Here is a 27,044-nt window from a genome sequence, read left to right as displayed (position 1 = left end):
CCTTAAAATTCTACATCTGAGAATCTACTGTTTGACCTCCTCCTGCTTTACATCATACGCTGTTCCTTTCTATCTCCACACATTCCTTTTTACATTAATTAGTGTTCGGTTAGTGTTCCAGACCTGTACAGCTTTAATGCAATGTATGTTTTAACATACAGTGACTTGACAGTCACTGTTCTTGGTGCTTGCTTGTGGTAACCATTAGAGATTATACTGGTGTCATGTACTCATTATGCTAACCCTTTGAGATTCCAGTGCCCACGTATTGTTCTTATTCTTTTCTGCAGTTAAGAAGGGATTTTCCTTTGCAGTTGCATGTGTTTTTATGCCAACCACTTGAATAGGTATTTTGCTATTCCTGGTATTCTGGCATCTTCCTATGGGAAAGCATTGTGATTGGTTCAGATCAACACTTCTAATGAAGTCAGCCAAGCAGGCAGAGCAAGCAGCAGCAGACTGGAATTTAAGTAATTTTTTTTACTATATTAAGGAGGGACCGGAGGGCTAGATGGTATTATTAACACTATAGGACCAGGAAAAAACGATTATAAATAGAATGGCGCAAATGGGAGAAGGATCTTAGTACATGCAGCAACCAACAAAAACAAATCCTGGTAAAACGATTTGAACATAAAATAACTTACAGTAGTGATGGTGCGCAACAACAAAAATCGTATTCACTATGGACCTCTTATAGAGAGTGAAAGTACTCCTGTGTACATGAAATGAGGTGTATACAGAGTGGAAATTGTTTTAGTAATTGAAACACAAACAGTGGTTCTGGTAAAACAAAGCACAATCTGTAGGTATACTTGCAAACATGGAAATCACTCTGACACCTATTAAGGAGACAAAAAACGAAAGAGAGCTCCTAGTGCAGCATAGTAATTCACTTATAGATATATAAAATAAAGCCCTGTGGGCGGGGAGAAATGCATTATGGACCCGGAACCAGAAAGTGAATTGAAGACAGTCGGCAACAACAGCCAGGACAGCAGCCAGAGGATTTTTACATTGCATGAGTATATGGAACTTTCTTTGCGGTTTCCTGAGGTTGGTGAGCGGACTACCTACCTCCACAACAAGTTTTGCTGTTTTTAAATTGTTATTAATAAAGTATCCTTACCTGAGATCCGGATTGCAATCTTCTTTTCCACGGATCCCACGCACTCTAGGGGCTGATCCTCCCTGAGTGCTATAGCAACAAGTGGTGCTTTTACCACTCCAGTCTTGTGAGTGTAACACCTAAAGGGCACCTCTGTTTGCTTTATTCTATATATCTATAAGTGAATTACTATGCTGCACTAGGAGCTCTCTTTCTGTTTTTGTCTCCTTAACCCCTTAAGGACCAAACTTCTGGAATAAAAGGGAATCATGACATGTCACACATGTCATGTGTCCTTAAGGGGTTAATAGGCGTCAGAGTGATTTTCCATGTGTGCAAGTATACATACAGATTGTGCTTTGTTTTACCACAAGCACTGTTTGTGTTTCAATTACTAATAATATTTTCACTCTGTACACACCTCATTTCATGTACACAGGGGTACTTTCACTCTCTATAAGAGGTCCATAGTGAATACGATTTTTGTTGTTGCGCACCATCACTACTGTAAGCTACTATAGGACCAGGAATACATGTTTGTGTTCCTGACCCTATTGTACACCTTTTATTTTTTCAAATGTGAAAAGAAAAATGGCTGGGTATTTTTTTTTTTTTTTTTCCATTTGACTTTGCATTATGTAAATTCCATTACTAGCTATTGTTGGTTGTCACACCTGTATTTGCATAGCACGTGCAGTGGATTAGGCTCCTTGGTTTGCCTGGCTTTCTGCAGAATGGAGACATTTTATGGGCCAAGATTTCACTGTGACATTTAACACAGCATCATCAGCCACTGGTAAACATGTATCATCTTTTAGGCAGATAATTTAAAAGGCAAAAACTCTATTAAAAAAAAAAAAAAAACTAAAACTTAACTTTGAAGTTTAATTATATATAATATTATGGCATGAAGCCATGAAATTACAACTTTCACCTCCGTCTTGCCAAGATGACTGGTTAATATTAGTGTATCATTGTATTGCTGATTATTAATCACTAGTTTAGATCATATGCCCTTGTATGCTCTACCTGTAAATTCCTGAGTTCTAATTTTATTTTTTATCAAGGCCGTAAAATCCCTATGAAGAATGTTGGAACCATGGTAACCAAACTAGGGCAGACTAGGTGATCTGCTGTCCTCATCTGCTGTCAAACTCTGTGCTAACCACATCACCATGGAAATCATTATATATAGGATATGTTCTGTGTCCCCTAGGTTCACATATTAAACAGACGTGGATTTCAGAAATAGGCAGTGTACATATAGCTTTTTTTTTTTTTTTTTTTCATAAAATGTATTTATTTCATTTTTAAATGAGGGGGGGCGGAGCAAGCGTGTCAAACGAGCGCCGCTAGAATCAGCTTTAACTTCGCAATTACACGACCCAAATCACACTTATTTTGGCCCACATCAAGCTATTACAAGATGGGGAAGAAATCTAAGCATCAGGGTACCACGATATTGGTGACCTTTTCCTCCATCCCGCTAAGGCTTCAGGAACTCCTGCGCCAAAAGAAAATGGTGACACAACCTTGACCTCCTCCGAAGAACAAGCGCTGGGTGAGTTCCCAAACACAGGGGGATTACACCACCCCTCCTTGGATGAGGACTACGAGCTGCCTTCCACTAAAGGAGAAATAAAAGACCTTCTGCGCCACATCCGCATGATGTTCGCAACAGACCTAGCCATCATGTAGGAGGAGATACAAACGGTGGAAGGACGAGTTATGACAGTAGAGGAAAACACGCAGGGCCTCACTACACGATGCATACAACTAGAAGCACAAAATGCAGAGTTACAACGCACCCAGTCCCTGCTTAATTACCGCTTGGACGCAATGGACGATCAGCACAGGAGCCGGAATGCCAAAATCCTGGGAATCCCGGAGACGGTGACCCAGGAAGACCTGGCACAATATACCAGGAGATTGCTCAACTCCCTACTCATGCCACAGCAGGCGAAACAAGTAGTGATTGACGGGGTCTATCGCATCTCAAGAGGCTCATTTTCCTCTCCGCCCGCACCTCCCACACCTCTCCCTCTGTCAGTCTCTACAGTGGCTTCCAGTTAGATATAGGGCTCAATTTAAGATTCTGGTGCTTGCTAACATGTCCCTACGTAATGCTGCTCCAACCTATCTATCCTCCCTAATACACAAGTATGTCCCGTCGAGGCCCCTGCGCTCTGTCGAAGACCTACGTCTATCCTCTGTCCGTACTCCCACATCTGATGCTCGCCTCCAAGACTTCTCCAGGGCTGCACCTTTTCTGTGGAACTCCCTTCACTTCTCCGTTAGACTTTCACCCACTCTCCATTACTTAAAAAAATCTTTGAAAACAAACTTCTTCAGGAAAGCTTATCATTTAAACTGTTAGAGGGTTTTCATCCCCCACCCCATGACTTCCCTCCTGAAACTGTCAAAAATAACTTACTAAGTTCCAGTGAATACTTTTCTAGCAACCTATTTCATTACCCCTACTTATATCCTTTGTCACTATACCCCACTCCCTCTGCCATGTAAGCTCATTGAGCAGGGCCCTCAACCCCTCTGTTCCTGTGCGTCCATTTGTCTGGTTACAATTACTAGTCTGTTAGTCCACCCATTGTACAGCGCTACAGAATTTGCTGGCGCTATATAAATAATATAATAATAATCATCCCGACATAGTGTTCTGGAGCTATGTACAACCATTCACACCTGTATAATAAACATTTGTTAGGAGATTGAAAATCCTTCTTTCCCTTTAAACTGATTTCTCCCTTGCGTTACTGGCTATATTTATTTATTATCAGTAAATGGCAGTTGTACTGGAAGAATTGGCTTGCATAGTGTTATACTCTTTCTTGGACAATATGTGAGGCAGTTCTTTATGTATTCGGGTTGGTAGTTTGTCAATATTCTGGACGCCTCCCCAGATGTGCTTTGTGGTGTTATTCGTTTTATGGATGGTGGAAAATTCCTCACCTGAATATTGGAGTAGTGTTTATCATCAGCATTATTTATGTACAGATAATGGAGTAACCAATTGTGGGCATATTATTTAACATGCATTCAGAGTGTAGGTACAGCTAGTATCAGCAAAAGGTCATTTTGAATTTTATTTATTCTTTTTTGACAGATTAGAGGCCAGAAATATCAAGGTGGAAAAGCATTTGCCTTGTGCCTCTGTACAGACATATAGACAAAGACTGGGGGTACTACGTCAAATATTGTCGCACTTTTCCCATTTGTGCTTATTTGTCCTTATTTCCACCAAGTTAGTCCTCACTGCTCCTCCATCATTTGTTTTCTCATTTATGTATTTATTCATTTATTTATTTATTTTTGTTTACAAATGTATTATTCAAATGTTTTTACATAACAAAATAAGAGGCACAAATATTTAAAAGGATACTTTAGTCACCAAAACAACCTTAGCTTAATGAACCAGTTTTGGTAGTTCACTGCTCAATTCTCTGACATTTAGGAGTTAAATCAGTTTTGTTCCTGTTTATACAGCCCTAGCCACACCTCCCGTGGCTGTAACTCACACAGCCTGCATGGAAAAAAATGGCTTCATTCTCTGTCAGATGCCATGTACTTTAAAAGTTTTTGACTCCTGCTCTGTAAATTGAACTTTAATTACATACAGGAGGCTCCTGCAATGACTAGCAAGCTATTAACAGAGTTGGAGATAAGAAAATCTAAATTAAACAGAAGTTTTAATAAAGTGTAAACATTAGATGACTCTTTACAGGAAGTGTTTAAGAAGGCTGTGCAAGTCACATGCAGGGAGGTGTGACTAGGGCTGTATAAACAAAGTGATACTGCAGGGCTATGACTATAGTGTCCCCTTAACTTTTCTATCAGACCCGTTTATTGCCCCAACCAGTGTGGAGTATTTCCGCAACAGGTATTTTTATATATCAAAATATATCAAGCCTGCTATTAATCCATCAAACATCTATCACCAATAGGGATAAAAAAAAAAAAAAAAAGGGTTTTAATCACACATCGCGCATGTTGCACTTATTAAAACCTCATTTTTTTGTGCTAGTCAATATTTCTCTGTTGTTCTATTTAAATTGCCAGTAAATGTGTGCGTTCATTTATTCGCCTGTGAATCATTCTCGCGTGTAACACATAAGCTGGTGATTTAGCTGGCACATCTTAGAGGCTAAATGTTATGTTGGGTACATTTAATTATACAGTGACATTCGGCCTTTGTTCTACAATCCTTAGGAATTGCAAAGCAGTTATGGTTTGAAGTCTACATAAACTGTATCATTTTACTGCTCTTATTAAACCTGGTACCAGTGATATAGATACACAGTGAGTGCCCAGACATTGCTCGTATTAAAGCTGGTACCAGTGATATAGGTACATAGTGAGTGCCCAGACATTGCTCCTATTAAAGCTGGTACAAGTGATATAGGTACATAGTGAGTGCCCAGACATTGCTCCTATTAAAGATGGTACCAGTGATATAGGTACATAGTGAGTGCCCAGGCATTGCTCTTATTAAAGCTGGTACCAGTGATATAGGTACATAGTGAGTGCCCAAGCATTGCTCTTATTAAAGCTGGTACCAGTGATATAGGTACATAGTGAGTGCCCAGGCATTGCTCTTATTAAAGCTGGTACCAGTGATATAGGTGCATAGTGAGTGCCCAAGCATTGCTCTTATTAAAGCTGGTACCAGTGATATAGATACACAGTGAGTGCCCAGGCATTGCTCTTATTAAAGCTGGTACCAGTGATATAGGAACACAGTGAGTGCCCAGGCATAGCTCTTATTAAAGCTGGTACCAGTGATATAGGAACACAGTGAGTGCCCAGGCATTGCTCTTATTAAAGCTGGTACCAGTGATATAAGTACATAGTGAGTGCCCAAGCATTGCTCTTATTAAAGCTGGTACCAGTGATATAGGAACACAGTGAGTGCCCAGGCATAGCTCTTATTAAAGCTGGTACCAGTGATATAGGAACATAGTGAGTGCCCAGGCATTGCTCTTATTAAAGCTGGTACCAGTGATATAGGTACATAGTGAGTGCCCAGGCATTGCTCTTATTAAAGCTGGTACCAGTGATATAGGTGCATAGTGAGTGCCCAAGCATTGCTCTTATTAAAGCTGGTACCAGTGATATAGGTACATAGTGAGTGCCCAGGCATTGCTCTTATTAAAGCTGGTACCAGTGATATAGGTACACAGTGAGTGCCCAGGCATTGCTCTTATTAAAGCTGAGCAGTAATATAGGTACACAGTGATTGCCCAGGCATTGCTCTTATTAAAGCTGGTACCAGTGATATAGGTACGTAGTGAGTGCCCAGGCATTGCTCTTATTAAAGCTGGTACCAGTGATATAGGTACATAGTGAGTGCCCAAGCATTGCTCTTATTAAAGCTGGTACCAGTGATATAGCTACACAGTGAGTGCCCAGGCATTGCTCTTATTAAAGCTGGTACCAGTGATATAGGTACATAGTGAGTGCCCAGACATTGCTCCTATTAAAGCTGGTACCAGTGATATAGGAACATAGTGAGTGCCCAAGCATTGCTCTTATTAAAGCTGGTACCAGTGATATAGGTACATAGTGAGTGCCCAGGCATTGCTCTTATTAAAGCTGGTACCAGTGATATAGGTACACAGTGAGTGCCCAGGCATTGCTCTTATTAAAGCTGAGCAGTAATATAGGTACACAGTGATTGCCCAGGCATTGCTCTTATTAAAGCTGGTACCAGTGATATAGGTACATAGTGAGTGCCCAAGCATTGCTCTTATTAAAGCTGGTACCAGTGATATAGGTACACAGTGAGTGCCCAGGCATTGCTCTTATTAAAGCTGAGCAGTAATATAGGTACACAGTGATTGCCCAGGCATTGCTCTTATTAAAGCTGGTACCAGTGATATAGGTACGTAGTGAGTGCCCAGGCATTGCTCTTATTAAAGCTGGTACCAGTGATATAGGAACACAGTGAGTGCCAGGCATTGCTCTTATTAAAGCTGGTACCAGTGATATAGGTACGTAGTGAGTGCCCAGGCATTGCTCTTATTAAAGCTGGTACCAGTGATATAGGAACATAGTGAGTGCCCAGACATTGCTCCTATTAAAGCTGATACCAGTAATATAGGTACACAGTAAGTGCCCAGGCATTGCTCTTATTAAAGCTGGTACCAGTGATATAGGAACATAGTGAATGCCCAGGCATTGCTCGTATTAAAGCTGGTACCAGTGATATAGGAACATAGTGAGTGCCCAGTCATTGCTCTTATTAAAGCTGGTACCAGTGATATAGGTACATAGTGAGTGCCCAGGCATTGCTCTTATTAAAGCTGGTACCAGTGATATAGGTACATAGTGAGTGCCCAGGCATTGCTCTTATTAAAGCTGGTACCAGTGATATAGGAACATAGTGAGTGCCCAGTCATTGCTCTTATTAAAGCTGGTACCAGTGATATAGGTACACAGTAAGTGCCCAGGCATTGCTCTTATTAAAGCTGGTACCAGTGATATAGGTACATAGTGAATGCCCAGGCATTGCTCTTATTAAAGCTGGTACCAGTGATATAGCTACACAGTGAGTGCCCAGGCATTGCTCTTATTAAAGCTGGTACCAGTGATATAGGTACATAGTGAGTGCCCAGGAATTGCTCTTATTAAGGCTGGTACCAGTGATATAGGTACATAGTGAGTGCCCAGGCATTGCTCTTATTAAAGCTGGTACCAGTGATATAGGTACATAGTGAGTGCCCAGGCATTTCTCTTATTAAAGCTGGTACCAGTGATATAGGTACACAGTGAGTGCCCAGTCATTGCTCCTATTAAAGCTGGTACCAGGGATATAGGTACACAGTGAGTGCCCAGGCATTGCTCTTATTAAAGCTGGTACCAGTGATATAGGAACATAGTGAGTGCCCAGTCATTGCTCTTATTAAAGCTGGTACCAGTGATATAGGAACATAGTGAGTGCCCAGTCATTGCTCTTATTAAAGCTGGTACCAGTGATATAGGAACACAGTGAGTGCCCAGGCATTGCTCTTATTAAAGCTGGTACCAGTGATATAGGAACACAGTGAGTGCCCAGGCATTGCTCGTATTAAAGCTGGTACCAGTGATATAGGTACATAGTGAGTGCCCAGGTATTGCTCGTATTAAAGCTGGTACCAGTGATATAGGTACATAGTGAGTGCCCAGGCATAGCTCTTATTAAAGCTGGTACCAGTGATATAGCTACACAGTGAGTGCCCAGTCAGTGCTCCTATTAAAGCTGGTACCAGTGATATAGGTACACAGTAAGTGCCCAAGCATTGCTCGTATTAAAGCTGGTACCAGTGATATAGGTACATAGTGAGTGCCCAGGCATAGCTCTTATTAAAGCTGGTACCAGTGATATAGGAACATAGTGAGTGCCCAGTCATTGCTCCTATTAAAGCTGGTACCAGTGATATAGGTACACAGTAAGTGCCCAGGCATTTCTCGTATTAAAGCTGGTACCAGTTATATAGGTACATAGTGAGTGCCCAGGCATTGCTCTTATTAAGGCTGGTACCAGTGATATAGGTACATAGTGAGTGCCCAGGCATTGCTCTTATTAAAGCTGGTACCAGTGATATAGGAACATAGTGAGTGCCCAGGCATTGCTCTTATTAAAGCTGGTACCAGTGATATAGGAACATAGTGAGTGCCCAGGCATTGCTCTTATTAAGGCTGGTACCAGTGATATAGGAACATAGTGAGTGCCCAGGCATTGCTCTTATTAAAGCTGGTAACAGTGATATAGGTACATAGTGAGTGTGTTATTTATTAATAAATAAGGCTTGCTGTAGTTTCGTACTTAGTGCCAGGTGCAGTAAAACATAATTAATTCAACATAAACAAGATAAAGTAAAACCAGAATCTCCAAGACTGCAACCTGGGCATTGTTGGGGGCTTGTCTGGTGAACTATGCTGTTATACATTTGCATAGTATTTCATTTCGATTAAAGGCTTACTCTGTGTCATATGGAATGGGATTGGCTGGTGTTGTATGATGTGGTTAATCACCTGAAAGGCTCATCCAAAATGTTAAATTAAACAAGTTCATCCGGTTTATTCATTGCAGTTAAATAACAAGGTAAGCTTTTTATTTTCTATAGTTAATTTGAATGTCAGCCAGTTAGCAAGTACAGAGACCTAATTTTTACTACTGAATGGACAGTGAGTAGGGTTCAGGGGGGGAGGGGGCGACATAGAAAACCTGGGACACTGACAATCGAGAGCCAGAGCACAGGATCAGGTGATGCAGCAAGATAGTTCGCTTTTTCCAAAAATAGTGGAAAACGCAAGGATTCTATACTAATAAAATGAAGTTGACAGGTTCAAACATAACGGATATAGAGAAACAAAGGTCCTCCCGCCTTAACACCCATTACTTTGTACCTATGCTACTCTGAGCAAAAGAAGTTAGAATTCAAATCGGTGCAAGTGTGAGAATAAACATTATGTACTTTGTAAGATACGTGCCATTTTTTCTCATGACCAGCTGCCCTTGTTGACAGTCGCTCACTGCTACTCACAGTAAGAGGTTCAATATAAGAAATTGATGGAGAGGGTCCTTACTATGCCATGTTCTGTTCTGAAGGCTAATTTCAGCTCTCTGATTGCAGTGGCAATGGCCGAACTTTGCCGCCTTTCCACTGCTCCTCTGACAGCCGTAGACGATTGAGTGGAGTATGAACTGAGACTGTCAGACGACACTGAGGGCAAAGCAGTTTGTTGCTACAACGATACATGCATGTTGTACATTGTAAGGTGGTTACAGCAGTTCACTGTTAGTTTAGCAAACAGAAATAAAGATAACCCCTTGATGTTGGAGATTAAAGTGGCTCCTTAACAGAGAACTGTGGTTCCCCTCCAGCTTAGCAGGTTACATGTCTTGCGGACATTGCAGCTGGGAGGAGTGTGTCAAAGTGCCAGTCAGTTAGATTGTCCTTTGCAGGTGGCTGGAAGTAAAGGGTTAGCGATCCAGATGTACAACTGTCTTCCTGTGTCTCTAACAGCATGACAATCGCATCTGTCATCACTACACCTGACAACATTACCCTATTAATGTACTGTCTTATTAAACACTAACAGTGATGTCGTTAGCACTACTCTTGGCAATATGATAACACTAGGAATGTGCTTATTACACTTAGAACAAAATTGCATTGTTTCAGAACTATTTATTGTTACATTTTGTTTTGACATTACATGGCAATGAAGATGATTAAAATTATATAATGATAAACATGTTTTATTTTAGAGACAAGCTACGGAAACAAACCGCTGGTCCTGCCTTTGTTTCCCCTCACCTTACAGGTGCTTCTTCCAGCGGGTCTTTTAAAAAAGTTTTTTTTTTTTTTATATTGCACCAGTTAGCAACTTAGATTCACAAGCTCCCATACTGCACATTAAACACAGTATCCCATAATAGTCATATTTGCTGGTAATCATATGTAGTTTGTTGGTGGCCAGCTACTAGTCCAGAGTTTGTTGCCTTTTGGTATCAAAAATATATTTATATTGACCGCAGCCATAAACATTCTTGAAGATAGATGTAGATAGTCTTAATGGGCATCCCCAATTTACAGGATCCTTCTCCCTGTATTAATTTATTTTGCAGCCTTATCTACTGACCTTTACAGGGACCCTCCAAGCACCATAATCAGTACAGTGTACTGGTACCAGGGGTGACCAGAAGCCTGCCCAGTGTAAGTAGTAAAACCATTGCTTTTTACATAGGTCAATCCTTCTAAGAGAGCCTGAGGCATCGTCATGGAGTTTACATTAGTGTCAGATGATCACTGTGAGCCAGTGAACTAAGCTTTTAGCTCTCATAGAGGACGTGACTGGTACCCTGCAGCTCCCAACAGGAAAGTTGTCAAACTGTTACCTAATGGTTTCACTATTTATAGGGGGAGGAGGGAGCAAGACACTCTACAGCACACTGAAGTGGTGATGGTGCCTGGAGTGTTCTTTAACATGTCACAACACTTTCTCTGTCTGTGAACTTTGAAAAATTCCCATTTCTACCCTTTATACCTCCATGCTGAAGAAGAATCCCTGTATATTAGGACTCAATAGTAGGGACTGTTCAAGCTGCAAGATTTTGACTAAAGTTGGGAATATTTCATTTGTATGAGCAAGGTTAAGAGATAGTAAGAGAAGGTGATTTTTTTATGTAATGGGCATAGAAAACAACCCTTAAGAAGCAGAGGATAGCTGTCATACAGGTCTATCAATTTGTCGTGTGGTGGTTAGTTCTACATACAGAGAATATTTATCTATTTTTAAGATTTTTATTTGGCTACTTTGCATGGAGCAGATTATACGTGTCCCTTCTTATTGGCATCTATATTAACAGTTTTAAGTGGAAAATTAAAGCATTCTCAGATCTTTAATGCAATACATTTTGTGCCTGTCTCCTCTCCGTGTACTTTTTTAAGTGCATTACCTGTTCATTCTTTTCTTTTTCTTTTTTATAGTATTGTTACATCAGCTACAGTTGCCAGGTTGCCATGGCGTCTAGAAATTTCGCCCTGGTGCCTGGGATGTCAGCCCTTTAATTAAGACACCCACCCGAGGGAGCATTGAAGCCGGCTGCGGTGGAGAATACTGGAGCCGGCCGGCTCAGGGGTTACATTGGCCCTATTCTTTATACAGCTGTGGCAGCATGGGGGCCGTCTGCCTACAGAAGCAAAGGGGACACCAACCCACGGGATCATTGTAGGCAGCGTACGAGGGAGCAGTAATCTACCTTCTGCGCCCTCTCGCGCTGTTTAATGATGCCGGGAGCCAGAATATGACGTCACTCCGGACAGTGCATCACTACAGAGAGAGTAGAGAGGAGCTGCAGGAAGAGAGCAGCCCCACTGAACCCCAGGGAAAATACACTCAGCTCTCCCAAAGATAGGGAGGCTGTGTGGATTTCTGTTAACATACAAAATGTCAGTTTGTGTGTGTCTGTCGGTATGTGTGTCTGTCAGTGTGTGTGTGTCTGTCTGTCAACGAGTGTGTATTTTAATTTGTGTATGTGTCTGTCAGTATGTGCGTGTATGTGTGTCTGTCAGTGTGTTTCTCTGTCAGTGTGTGTGTGCGTGCCTGACAAAGAGCGTGTGTGCCCCTGTCAGAGAATGTGTGTGTGTAGGTACCTGCCCCCCTCCAATCGCACAACAAAGATGTTTTTACTCGCCTTTTATCCCACACCATGCCGATTTCACTGTGGCTGGTCCTGCCTCCATGACTGAGATCATCTATCTTTATGATCAGAGCTAAGCCAAAACTTTCCTATTGGAAAGCATTGGGAGGATATTGTGCATGCACAGCAAAAATGTGCCAATCAGCATCTCCTCATAGAGATGTTTTGAATCTATGCGGAACATTCAACACCTCCATGCAGAGCGGGGAAACGCCGAAAGTAGGTGCTGCACACAGTGTTTACGTTAAAAGGTCTACAGGTACAAGCTATAGACACCAGAATAACTACATTAAGCTGTGGTGGTTCTGGTGTCTATAGTGTCTGTTAAGAATTGCATTTTTTTTTTTTATTGAAAACTAAACAAAATTCTTTATAAAGAAAACTGGCTCCTAACTTTTTTATCTGGCTCCTAGTTTCTAGAGAAATTTGTCAAGCCCTGTGTTACATAATTGTTCATAATATTGTTACACTTCAAAATTTAGTTTTTGTTGGTGTTTTGCTCCATGGAAAAGTTCTACTCTGGAGAAAAGCAGATTCTTTTGAGATTATTTATTATTTTTCCTGACCATGTCCCCATCAGGTTTTAATATATTTATGCACAGACAGACGTTGACGACTCTCTGTGTTTATGGCCCTGCAAGAATATGCTTAGTGAATCTTCTGAACCGCTTTTAGAGTGACCGATATATATCAGTTGGATAGAAAATATTCTTAAAAAGAATTGGAAAATTACCCTTACAGTGCCCAAGTGGGAACACGTTTAAAAATCTACAGTCTAAACTTTCGCGGTAGTTTGTTGCCATATGTAGTGCTTGTTTAAGGCAGGTAGTTCGATGAAATTAATTGTGGCTTCCCTTTCATCTGGTTTTATTATTAACATCGCTGTTATTGTAGTGTCAATCTCTAAAGTAATATTGCTAACTTACCTTAATCAGCCTCAATATTTGTAAACTTTGTTTTTGGAGGACTTTACAGATGAGAATTGTAAACTACATGAAGAAAGCAGATTCCTGCAATGCAGCAGTGATATATCGACCTGAATACAAGTTGGCATCTATATGAAATACATTTTGTAATGATCTTCCTTACTGAATGGCACTTATAAATAGCTTATTATGTAGCTTCGTATTATAGATATTGCAGACACAAACAACAAAACATTATATCACAACACAGTACTTGTAAGTATAATACAAACCAGTATGCACCTTCCTAATTGCAATGAACTCTGATGTTATGGAGTAAGATGAGATGATTGAGGATATTCTCTGTTTTGCTGTTCAGCCTGCAGACGAGTCTGTGAGCAGGCAGATGGCAAGACTTATTTGCCTTTCCAGAGTTGTGAGCGCCTTAATGCACGAGTACCAACATTTCCCCCATATGCTGTTGCACTAATAACCCAGAAAATGATGTGAGCTTTTGTTCAGTGATATCTGGGCTTGCAGAGATTCACACTCCTGCCTAAATGCAATACCTAGATCTTAAAATCATGTATGCTACATGTGCTTGTCACGTGTTTCCAGCATGATGAAAGGATATTCACACACGTTACACGTGAACATTGTAGCACACAAGTCACATCTGCGAGCTGCCGTTGTTGCATATAATGTTCTCCCATACAACTGTATGGAGTGCTGTGTGCATGCTATGCTGTTAACGAATCGTTATCAATGCACCTCCTGTCTCCACATGTCTGAATGAAAAGATTATCATATGTTGCAAAGATTATCATATGTTGTGTTCATTAAATGTCTGTTTAACAACCAAAGATGTGTCTAGAACTGGGTGCAATTTCTGTATATTCGATGATTGCAAATGTTATCATTAACATTAGAACTTAGGTATCTTCACAGCTCAGCAACCTAACCGTGAAAATGACCTATTTTTGCTTCTTCTGGATGTGGGATTTATGGGATTAGAAAACCCCCATAGATCACAATGAGGGGATCCTAATTGATGAAGACCCTTTCTGCTCTGGGGGTGGACCAGCTGCAGAACTTTCCTTCTTTGTTTTGCATATTTTTTGTACATTTATTTATTCTGTATATTGAGGTAAATCCCTGCATATTGGGTCCTTTTTAAGTTGATTGTATTTTGCTTCCCTTTCTGCTTGTTAAAGGGGAAATCCATGGACTAAAATAACACATAATAAGTATCAGATATTTGTATTCTAGTAATTCAATAATTGGAAGATATGTATACCCCTCTTGAGTGCCCCTCTGGCATTCCTCTTGTTTTAGAATAGAGGTTGCATGAGTGTGCAGCTCTGTGTTTACTAGTGCATATTTCCCCATGAAAATCACTAGGATCCTCGTGCATAACTGCAGTACAGCGAAGTATATAGATGTAGTAGGTTTATTGTTTTCTAAGGGTGAGCACTGAGTATGCAGGGGATTGGCTGTCATATCACAGGCACTTCCTGGTGGCAGCAGAGGTCTCTAAAATCTACTGGAGTGACACCGTCTCGTGTTGTCTTTTTGTTAATATTATTATTTTTTAATAAACATACATTCATGTGTATTACTTTAGAAAGAAATAAAAAAAGAGGACATTAATTATGAATGTCCAATATATGTAAGTTTAGTTTTATATTTTTAATTCTATAAAAATACAGAGTAGTAGTCGTGGTGCATGTGGTATAGCAGTGTAGGATAGTTTTCTATGCAAAGTCTCTGTGAAATGTTAAGAATAAGATGCACAACCAGTCAGGACTGTGCTGTATGGATAAACATATTCTAATAGCAAGATGCATGTGTAAAACAAGTTGGCGTGGGCTGGCTTAAACAGGTTAGGAATGCAATACTGGCTTATTTGCATTTTTCTCCACCTGGCGTTTTCTGAAGAGCTAGCTCATGCTCCCAACTCGTCTAACTGTATTGGCTGGAGCACTTCAGCCCTCCAGATAGAGTGTAGTTATTTAATATGCTTAATTAGCTTTCAAGTCTTGTTGTATAAAAACTCAAGATACTTTCACCCATTGGGTGAGAACACTTCTCCTGGCTACTAACCCCTTGCCTTGTGCAAAATTATATATGTTGTTGTCTTATTTCCCCCTCCCTCTCCAAGTCTAAAATAAAACTGCTTCCATTTAGCATGCTAAAGATTTCTTCTTGTGAGATAGAAGATGAGATCCTGCTTTTGAAGACCCTGTTATACGGGAGAATTTTTGCAGCATTATGCTTTTGTTATATCACAATGTATAAAGCTGGTATGAGGATTGATTCAAAGGCCACTGATATTTCCCAGGCTCTGTTTGACATTATTACAGTTACAGACATTTTTGGCAAGCAGGAGTTTAGCTCTGTGTTTTTGCAAAAGTGTGCACCTTTCATAGTTTTTTTCCCACCCTCGCATAAGGCCTGGCACTGCAGCCAAATACATAGCGAGGCATGGGTCTATTTTAAACCAGATGGCTCACAAAGGTATGCCTGCGATCCGTGACCCACCTCTGACTCACCATGCCTCCAGAGGAAGATTTAAAAAGGACATGTGTGTGTCATATATAAATAATCAACCTAACATAAATGTCCGTGCATATAAATCCATAGATGCAGTTCCTCACAGCGATGGTTATTGAAAAATTTAAATACTTTTTTTATTTTTTATCTTTAGTAATCAGTAGGGGTTTTGTGCTTCTTGATAAGGGATTTATATCAAGATTGTCCACCTTGGTTTGGACTAAAATACCCATAGTGCCGTACCAGACTTTGTAGTTAATCACCCAGATTTAAATGTTCATTTTTCCCTCTAGTAAATTACCCTGGAAAGTCCTTTGTAAGAAGATGTAGCAGATAGACAAACTGCTTTAAAGGGATAGTCACCCGAAAAACTACAGCTTAATGTAGTTGTTCTGGTGTTTACTGCCTGTCTCTGTAGGCTCTTTGTTGTAAACACTGCCTTTTCAGAGAAAAGGCAGTGTTTACATTGTTGTCTGGGGACACCTCCAGTGGCAGTCACTCAGACTGCCACTAGAGGTGCTTCCTGGGTCAGTGCTGCACAGTGTGCAGCACTAGTGTTCAGCATCTCCCCATTCTGCATGGAGGTGCTGCACTTTTCCCCACAGAGATGCATTGATTCAGCAAAATGTTTGGCTCCACCCCCACCTCCATGGCTGAGATTATCAGAATTGTTTGTATTCCTGATTCTATTGTGTTCTTTTAAAGTGTATCTGTCACCTCAAATTTACCCTTTTCCTTATTGTTTCTTCTTCTCTCAGAATCTGTTTTTCTTTTCTTCATTTCTGATCTATGTCTCTTTAAAACAAGGAACCACTTTGTCTTGTGTATTTTCCTTAATTTTGCAATCCTCATATAGGATGGAGATTAAGACAAGCTTCAGTCTTTGTTAGCTTGATAAAAGAAGTGGAGTAATAAGTAAGGCAGGTTTTATTTGGTGGCCATATGATTTTATATAGTCTATTCCACAGTGTTGTACAGTGTGTGCGTGAACGCAGATGTGTGTATTGGAGATGGCCAAAATGTTTTTTATTTACTTCAGTTTATTCTCTTTATATTTGTATTTTAATCCTCATAACAATTTATAAAAAAAATCAAAAAGAAAATAATAAAAGATAGAAGCAAATGTAATTAAGATTTATCTGAGGCTCTGGAGTGTGTTACATAAATATGTATGTAAATAATGTGTTTTTCTAATTGTGGATAAATATACACCGATTGGCAATATGCTAGTGCAGGTATAGGAAAAAGTCCAATGTATGTGTGTTTTACAATAATTGCCATCTGCTTCTATTTTCCTTTTTTAAGAATAACTTGTATTTGCAAACCAAATCCAGGGCATTTGCATGAGTGTGTCATTGTTTGACTGTAAGAAAATTAAATGAGCTGAAAATATTCAGAATTGTCTTTTTTTTTTTTTTTTTTTCTGTTTCAGATTCTGCGCGATCACAACTCCACTGCACTTCAGAATGGGGGTGAAGACGTTCACTCACAATTCTCCGGCACATAGCCAGGAAATGTTGGGAAAACTGAACATGTTGCGTAATGATGGACACTTTTGTGACATCACTATACGTGTCCAGGATAAGATTTTCAGAGCTCACAAGGTGGTCTTGGCAGCCTGTAGTGAGTTCTTTCGCACCAAGTTGGTGGGCCAAGCAGAGGAGAGTAGCCAGTGCATACTGGACTTGCACCATGTTACGGTGACAGGATTTATACCTCTATTGGAGTATGCATACACAGCAACATTATCCATCAACACAGAGAATATCATTGACGTCTTAGCTGCTGCAAGTTACATGCAGATGTTTAGTGTTGCAAGCACCTGTTCAGAGTTCATGAAGTCCAGTATTTTATGGAACACTCAACCAGAGAAAGTGCTCGACACAGGGCAGGAAAACACTGCCAACTGCAATAATTTTCGAGACGGTAGCCTTTCTCCAGTCTCTTCGGAATGTAGTGTTGTAGAGAGGACCATACCCATATGTCGAGAGTCCCGTCGCAAGCGGAAAAGCTACATTGTCATGTCTCCAGAGAGTCCTTTGAAATGCAGCACACAAACAAGCTCTCCACAAGTGCTAAACCCTACACCTTCTTACAGTGAAGCACGGAGTCAGCCGGTAGATTCATCACATGCCTTCCCTTGGACTTTTCCATTTGGAATTGACCGACGGCTTCAGCCAGACAAGGTGAAGCAGATTGAGTCCAGAACATTAGAATTGCCAGGACCTTCTGAAGTTGCTCGAAGGGTAACCGACTATGTTGCCTGTGAAAGCACTAAAGCCAATTCTCCATTGGTGATGGAGGATGACGTACGAGTCAAAGTGGAAAGACTAAGTGATGAGGAGGTGCATGAAGAGGTCTCTCAGCCTGTCAGTGCATCTCAAAGCTCAATGAGTGACCAGCAGACTGTTCCTGGAAGTGAACAAGTGCAGGAGGACCTGCTGATTAGCCCTCAGTCTTCTTCCATAGGTAATGTACTCCTCATTTTAGCATACATTAACTACACATCTCAGCATCTCATCACAAAACTAGCAAACATTGAGGTCATTCGAGCACAGACAATTTAGAATCCTTTTTATTTACAAACAAAACATCAGACCTATTATTTTCTCTTTCTAAGTCCCATTGGTGTTAATTAAGAGTTGACCAATGACATCTGCTTTTTTTTTTTTTTTTTTAAACAAATACTGTGTCAACAGAATAATGATAAAAAATTGTTTTGTCTTTCTTTACTGTATCAGGAAACAATATTTACCCCGGTTAAAATTATCTTTATTGATGTCATTGTCAGATAATATTGCCCTAGTCAAGTATCAGTTTGTTTTAATTGGGGGTGGGGTGACAAAACCTAACCTGAAACCTAAGGCCCTCAGTGTCGCTTTGTGTGTGTCCCAGCCCCTCCATGCATCTCATCTCCCCCACATGTCTCAATCCCCCAGCCCCCCATGTGTCTCAATTCCTCCCCTCAGTTCCTCCACGTTCCTCCCAGCTCCCCCCATGTGTCTCAATCCCCCAGCTCCCCCTCATGTGTCTCATGTCCTCTCCTCCCTCCCCCATGTGTATTACTCACCAGTGTTAATTTTAGTTTTAGTCATATTTTAGTGATCTGAATTGTTTGTTTTAGTCAACATAACTCCGAATTTGTTAGTCGACTAAATCTGATGAAAACTGTTAGTCGACGAAATTATCACTTTTCACCTGTGTACTAGGATTTGTGGAAGGCAGTTTGCATTTGTGGTGCTTTGGTGTGCATGCAGGAAATCTGCATCTAACAGTCATCTTTTATTTATGTCTTACGTACAAATCACACATTCAATTCACCTTTTAAACAGATAAATAAACAAGCATTCCATAGAAATAATATATCACATTATACTCACATACTCAGTATATACACATTATACATATATTTGCATAGAAATATTTGTTTTCTTAAAAAAGGAAGATAAAAGATGGTTGGTCACTGTATGGTACAATATCAAACAACCATAAAAATGTAAAACACAGTTGTGACCTAATCACTGTGCCTAAAACATCAATCCCTTCCACAAGTCAAAGCTTGATCATAGACTTTGTTAGTTCCCACCTCTTGCATTTTCCAAGCCTGGTATATTTGAGTGAGTTTTTTTAGTTTAGTTTTTATTTTGAGCTTTTAGTAATAAAACATCCTTTTGAAAAGGTAATGTAGAAGATTTCCTGTGTATCGGTTTCGTTGTTAAAGCTGCTATTAAAGTTTGTTTTATTAAAGGAACACTACGGGCACCATAACAACTTCATTGAAATTAGGCATGTTAACTGAGGATAAATAATAAGACCGTAACAGTACAGGGTGTTTACTCATTTGTTTGACACATATTCTCAAGCTGAGAAGATGGGAGACCTCAAAAGTGCCCCAAAAGCAGAGCCCTCTAAATAAATCTGCAATATATGCCCTTGCTGGTGAATTAGCCAGCGCAGTGTATATAAATTATATATGTAGCTACCAGGATGTGATTGTGTCCTCCACAAAATGTGTTCACTTCAATGGAATTTGGAGACAGTGAATTGAAAACCTTTGTGTTTATTTAGTTAGTATTTTCGGAAATCCCTGTACTCCAGTGACTTCTGCTGAAACCAAGACCTAATTCGGTCCTGCGATGCCCCCCCAATTGGCATCTCCTGGAACCCATTCAGATCTTCAGTCAATCCCCGGTTTTCCATTGCTTTCTGTTGGAGAACATGGGAGCATTAACATTTTGAATGTATTTCTGTTGCGCATTCTGAGAACACTATAGTAATGCACCTGGACTCTATTATTTGAAGTTTGGTTATAACTGCTGTGGAACTCTGGTTTAGCATAAGAATAGTTGTCACAAACCCTTGAAAAAATAGTATTAAGGTGGGGAATTCGAAATCCAGTAGTAACACAAGCATGTGTTTCTGACCCAATATGGTTAAAAACACCATCTAACAACCCTGCCCCCTGCCCCCTCCCCTCCTTGGATTGACTGAGATTGTCAAAGAGGCAGATCAGGGGCAGAGCCAGCACAACTAAACACAGCCCTGGCCAATCAGCATCTCCTCATAGAGATGAATTGTATCAATGCATTTCTATGAGGAAACTTGGGGGTCTCCATGCAGAGGGTGGAGACACTGAATGTCAGTCACACTGTGCAGCACTGCCCCAGGAAGCATCACTAGTAGCCATCTGAGGAGTGGCCAGTGGAGGTATTACTAGGCTGTGATTTTAAACACTTTACTGCAAAAAGCCTGCAGGGACTGACTATACTCTCCATAACAAATACAATAAGTTGTAGTTGTTTTGGTGACTATAGTGTCCCTTTAAACGATTAGCTCATAAAAATCCATGAAATTGCCCTATTTTGTGATATTTTTGTATCACTGCTTCTCTGCATGAGTGATATTATATTAATACTTGTAAAAAACCTTAATAAACACTATTTAACCCCACAATTTCACTGACTGATCCTTTTCATGTGGACTAAGCTTGGCAATTAAATTCTCTGTAACTGAACAATGTCACAATGTGTTTCAATAGGCAAAATAAACCAAACCTATTTTTTATTAACATTTAATGACTGAAGCAGTTTACCATTTTTATTGTGTGTTTATTTAGCAGTAATTTCCCTCTCTCAATAAATGCCGCCTCCCACATATTGTTTTTAATAGTGACTTTTTATATGCTGATATTTGCCACATATGAGATGCAGTTGTATATTTTGGTTAAAGGAACACTATAGGATTGTCCCTAGATATATACAGTCCCCCCCACTCCTTTTCTAATCAAATAAATAATGTTCTCACCTTTTTGCAGCATCAGGTCTCCCTCGGTGCTGCTCACCACTTTGCCTCCTGTGATGTCATTGATGTCGTATCAGAGGCATGGCTTCCTCAGCCTTTAGTGGCTGTCAATGTAACAGACTCTAGAGGCATGTTTAACCCCTCGAGGTTACCATTGCCTTTGCTGCAAAGCGGCAATATTTTAACTTGGGGTGTTCAACATACACCACTGCACCTATACCACTTCACTAAAATGACTTTAGTGGTCCTTTAATAGTGAATCCAGTTCTGTAGGATTTGATCATTTTAGCGATCAGGCAATGATTTATTATTTGTGTTGTGATTTATAATATACAGTGGTCATGTGAAGGAGTTTAGGATTTATTTGTTTTTGGTTCACTTGTTCCTTTAACGTAACCATTAATTACGCTGTTTGATACATGCAGTGTTAGTGCCATTGTAGGATTCTATTCTGTTGGTAGCGTATACCCATTATCTGTCGCATAATGCAAATTCCTGCTTAAAGTGGAACATTCATCTACAAATGTTTAGCAGGCAAGGGCTCATATTAGATATATTGGAAGGGGCATCCTAAGCACTGGCAACCAACAGCCTGCTTGGTTTTGGTGCCTGGTGTCCCATGCTGCCATCTCACTGTTACAATCCAAAGTGTTTTTGAGTGGTTTGTCTCTTGCCCTGGTGCTCCAGGTGCCAGCCATCTGGTCCCTCTTCACAGATATGGCCAAAGCAGAAGGCCCTGCTTCTGCAACAGCGTTACAATTTCCATCCGTCCTTGGATAGAATTAGTTGGCTTAGGTATCAGATGACATTCCTCAGCCAGCAAACTGCATCCAGTTCTGGACAAAATTCTTCTTTAGTGATATCTTTGAAGAAGGCTCAGACAGAAGTCGAAAATTGTTTTATTCTTGACAATTGGATAGACCACCATAACCACTATAACAAGCTGTAACGGTTACAGTGCGGTTACATAGAGATGCAATAACAAATTCATCCTCAAATATATAGATGGAAGTGTACAATTTTCTGAGGTTTAGGTGCTGTGCACTCCCACAATGCATTGTTGTGCCAGCGTGTCATATTTACATGTTAGGGAGTATCTTTTAATAAATACCCAGCTGAGGGTTGCCTAGTTTGTAAACATGCAATGCCTCCCACTACGTGTTCATTACTAATCCAGATCAAGTGCGTAAGCATTGAGTACACAGCATTCACAAGCAGTGACCGCTTCGTTTTGTCTTCCTAATATCCCATTGTTAAGGAATGTTCAACAATCAAACAATATGTTTGGCATTGCAGGAAAATGCCTCATTTCACTTGTATTTTATTTATTTCTGAACCTAGTTTCACAAATACAGCAGAGAAATCAAATACTTTCCACTTGGATGTGGCATATAGTTAGCAGAGTGTCATCGAGATATATTCTTTGTTGTAATGTCTGTCCCAGAGGGTTAGCAGCATTGTCAAATCCTTTCTTTTACGAAGGCTGGTAAAAGTCCAAACAAGTCTTACAGACCCCAGAACAAAATACACAGCAATTAAAGAATGGAGGGATTTTCAGAAGTCAAACAATGCCCTTATTAGATGTGGGAAAATGCCACCATGTATGTTTGTCTCCTTGTTTACTTATACTATGTTATTTGTTTACATAGGCTTTTCAACTCATTTAATATATTTGGATGAACTTTTGAAATTATTTAATATTGGTGGGGGTGGGGGGGTGGAGATAGATATATATATATTATTTTTATGTGTGTTTGAAAAAAATATATAATTTGTAGAAGTAATTTTAAAAGTTTATTTAAAAATATTAAATCAGCTAAATATTTACGGTATCTAAAAATATGAAATCAGTGAAATGCTTATCTAAAAATATTAAATTGTCCTTTTTCATACCAGTGTTAATTTTTCCCCACTTACAATCTGCATCAACTTTATGTCAACCAAGTAGCCCTAACCAATTCTACTGTTTTGTGTTAGAGTAATTGCAGAGAATTTCACTGTCTGGGTCTGAAATGAAGAAACTATAGTTGTTTCTTACATAATGCTGTAGGTCAGTAGTAGGCAACCCTTGGCACTCCTGATGTTGTGCACTACAGCTCCCCAAGTGCTTTGCCAGCATAATGGGAGATGCCGTCCACAACATCTGGAGTGCCAGAGTTTGCCTACCTCTACTGTAGGCATTTACAGGTACTGTATCATGGCATCTGTGAGTTACTTTTAGTACTTTAGCCGTTATTCTAAGAAATGGAAATGTAGGCAAGTCTTTTTGATTTCTTGCAATGTAAAAGGCCAGGTAATAATAAAAAAAATTCCAACAGCATAATTGTCCCCTTGTTTGGAAGGAGTCTGGTTTTTGTCAGTTTCCACATTTGTCAGGTCATTTTCACTACTATCATTTGATTTCAGATTGTGACATGTAAATGCTTTCAGACGTACAAGACAGGGTTTGATTAATGCAGAGTCTATTTAGGGCAGCATATATTGTATGTATTAAACATTGTCTCTGAAAGGTTACTGAGCCTCATTGTTAGTTGAATCAGGAGATTACATCGCCAATGAGTTAGTGAGATGTCCTTTAATAAACAAGGTACATTTTAAAAGGTTTAGAGCAGGTCACCAGCTCATCCTGGCATAAGATATCACATGGAGATGGCAGAATATATTGTGTTTCCAAAACAAGTTGTTTCTCTGCAAGTTATATTAAGTTAGTGTAAAACATTAACAAGGAAAAAATTTCAAATATTGCCTGCCATAGGTGAAGGAGTACTTGTAATGTGACTTTGTTTTCTCTTCCTGTCGCAGGCTCCATCGATGAGGGCGTTGGTGAAGGAATGCCAACACTTCAGGGTGCCACAAGCGCCAATGTCCACGCTGATGATGATGATCGGTATGGCTTTACAAGGAGCACATTTTGTACATCTTGCTTTTTTTGAATCTTATTTTTACAATGTTCAGAACTTACTAAATAAAGAATATTCACCTTCCTCTGCCGGTGATGGGCTATTGGCCAACTTGTGATGGCTATTTGGAGGGGAAACGTTAAAGAGAAATTCAAGCTTTGTTTTTTTATTTACTACTATAATAATGATTTATTTTTTCATTTATTTAATTTAATATCTCTATTATATGTGTTTTATTTAAACCACTGTGGTTACTTTTATTTTCCTTGCTTATGGTGCAATAAGCTCATTTGTTACTGCTGTAAAAGCTGCCCCCTGTCAGTTTAGTTCCGCCTTTCTATAAGTAAATGGTGATGCTCATAGATTAAATAACAACACAAAATAATTTATTTAATCTTCGTTTTAGTTTAGTTTTGTATTCTATTTCATATGTTTAAATTATTACAGCATATGTGTAATATATTTTTGTTCTTCATTAGTTCTTCAATTGTTATATGCATATGCCATAATCCTTGAGCCTGGAAAACTGTTGAACAAACAAGATGATATGTGTTGTGCGATGTTGCAAACGTCTGCAAGTAAAATGTGTAATGCTAACTGACTGTCCAAAAATAAAGAAGTTAAAAAAAAAAAAAGTAGCCTGCAAATACTAAGAGGAGGTTCACTGCCTAAAACAACCATCCATCTTCGCCCCTCTGCCAAAAAACAGAGTGTGGGTTATTTACAATTCCACATTATAACCACACCAAAATGTACTTATTTTCTTGAAGCAAACGGTTAACTGCACTGTTCTGATTCGAGTTCTGGGTTTCCTTGAGATCGGATCACCAACATTGCTCTCCATTACACGGGGACAGGATATGGATGGGAGACTTTGTGAGACTGTGTTCTACACTTTTAAAGAAAGAAAGAGATTTTGTCTGATGCAAAGGAAAGCGTTCAGTAAGAGCTATACAATGTGTAATTCACTTCCTACACAGGTTGTATTGTAAGATTCAGTAAACATCTTTAAAAAAAAGTCTGGATATTTATATGGCTAATATTCAGTGTTTAAATAACTTGCAAAACTGGAAATCTCTCCAAATTGTGTACTTCCTTTGATTCAGCAACAATGAAAAACTATGAAATTGGACCATGCTACTATTAAATGGACACTATAGTCACCAGAACAACTACAGCTTATTGAATTTGTTCTGGTGAGTAGAATCAATCATTTTGCTGTAAACACTGTCTTTATAGTGAAAATGCAGTGTTTACACTACAGCCTGGTGATAACTGCACAGGCCACTCCTCAGATGGCAACAAGAGGTGCTTCCTGGGGCAGTGCTGCACGGAGACACTGAACTTTCCTCATAGAGATACATTGATTCAATGAATCTCTATGAGGAGATGCTGATTGGCCAGGGCTCTGTTCTACTTGTGCTGGCTCTGGCCCTGATCTGCCTCCTTGACAGCCTCAGCCAATCCTATGGGGAAGCAGTGTGATTGGCTCAGCAGACAGCAGGCAGGTCAGCAGCAGCAGCGGCAGACTTGAATGCAAGTAAGATTTTACTATATTTAGGGTGGCAAGAGAGGCCGAGGGGGGCTAGATGGTGGTTTTAACACTATAGGGTCAGGAATACGTTTGTGTTTCTGATCCTATAATGCTCCTTTAAATGAAAAAAGCTAGGTTTATACAGAAAGCTGTGTTTTATTAGTTTACCAGACAATAGTCAAAAATGCGGGCTTTCTATTTAATGGCAAGATGACAACACATCTGTTGTTTAGTTCACAAAGACTCACTCATCCTCATTTATACTGAAGAATCATTACCAGCCTGTAGAGGAACGTATTTCTCTTCCAGATGTCACTGGTCACTTTTTAATGGCTCGAAATATGCTAAAAATGGCAGCAAATAAAGTTTAAATGGGTCATATAATTCCTAAAGTCAGGGAGGGGGTAAGAGTGAACGGATTCTACAACTTTCCTGTTAGCATTTCGTTAACCGTGCAGAGATTGACGAAGCTTGCTATAGCACTTTTAAAACGCCTTTATTTTTTATATATATATATATATATATATATATATATATATACATACACTGTGTAGGCTTTGTGCTCAAATGCAAACATTCTTTTTACATTCTGTGAACTGTTCAACTACTAATACCTTCAGACTCCTTGCAAATATCTATAAGGAAGGTATTTAACCAGTTTTATTCATCTTTTTTTTGTCACACCTACTGTATGTGAGAAACATTTAATTTTTACTTTCATATTAACATTTCAGAATATGCAAAAAATTGCAAGATAAAGGACACTCGCTAAGGCTTTTCATTTCTTAAACATTTTTAAAGGCCTGAACAACTGACAGGTTAACTTTAAGGCTTAACACAGTACTCTTTAGGTAAAGCATATATCATGATCATTAATATATCTCATTGCCTAATTAGATACTAAAGGGGCACTATAGTCACTAGGACAACTACAGCTTAATGTAGTTGTTCTGGTAAGTTTAGTCAGTCCTTGTAGTCATTTACATGTAAACTCTGCTTTTTCAGAGAAAAGGCAATGTTTACATTACTGCTAAGAGACACCGCCAGTGTAATTCACTCAGACAACCACTAGAGATGCTTCCTGTGTTGTTTAGCACTGATGTTCAGTGCACGGAGGCGCTGAACTTTCCTCATAGAGATGCATTGATTCAATGTATCTCTATGAGGAGATGCTGATTGATTGGCTAGCGCAGCGTTTGTCTCCCCCTTAGCCTCCCTGGCTGAGATCATAATTAAAGCATTGGATTGGCTGAGATTGTCAATTCTGATGATCTCAGTCAAGGAAATGGTGGACATAGCCAGCACTGGGAAAAAACGCAAATTTTACAGCTTTTGAAAGGGGGCAATGGGAGGGCCGACCACCTGAATAGTGTTTTTACAAACATCTATTCCTGACCCTATAGTGTTTCTTTAAGTTAAAATATATCTCCTATCCAGCGCTAAGAACACAAACTTCATGCTGTCTTCATGTCCACCAACTCATCACCCCCTCACATGCAGCTCTTTTACTTTATTGCTGTCTGAGGACATGAAGTGAGCA

The 27,044-nt window shown here is 39.7% G+C and overlaps 1 protein-coding gene across 2 annotated transcripts in view; it reads left to right on the top strand.

The window, feature by feature from the left end:
- The window catches only part of ZBTB44 (zinc finger and BTB domain containing 44), a 58,828-nt gene that overhangs the window by 14,818 nt on the left and 16,966 nt on the right, over positions 1 to 27,044 (top strand). For both annotated transcript variants that reach the window (XM_063436343.1, XM_063436344.1), the window contains exons 2-3: positions 17,202 to 18,238; positions 23,873 to 23,957. In XM_063436343.1, the coding sequence (XP_063292413.1) occupies positions 17,236 to 18,238; positions 23,873 to 23,957 (1,088 nt within the window). In that variant the 5' untranslated portion in view covers positions 17,202 to 17,235. The remainder of the gene's footprint in view (positions 1 to 17,201; positions 18,239 to 23,872; positions 23,958 to 27,044) is intronic.

This window comes from Pelobates fuscus, chromosome 11 (genome assembly GCF_036172605.1).
Source record: "Pelobates fuscus isolate aPelFus1 chromosome 11, aPelFus1.pri, whole genome shotgun sequence".
Classification (NCBI taxonomy): Eukaryota; Metazoa; Chordata; class Amphibia; order Anura; family Pelobatidae; genus Pelobates; species Pelobates fuscus.
Note: the sequence above shows the minus strand (reverse complement) of the source record. Positions and strands in the feature narration are given on the sequence as shown.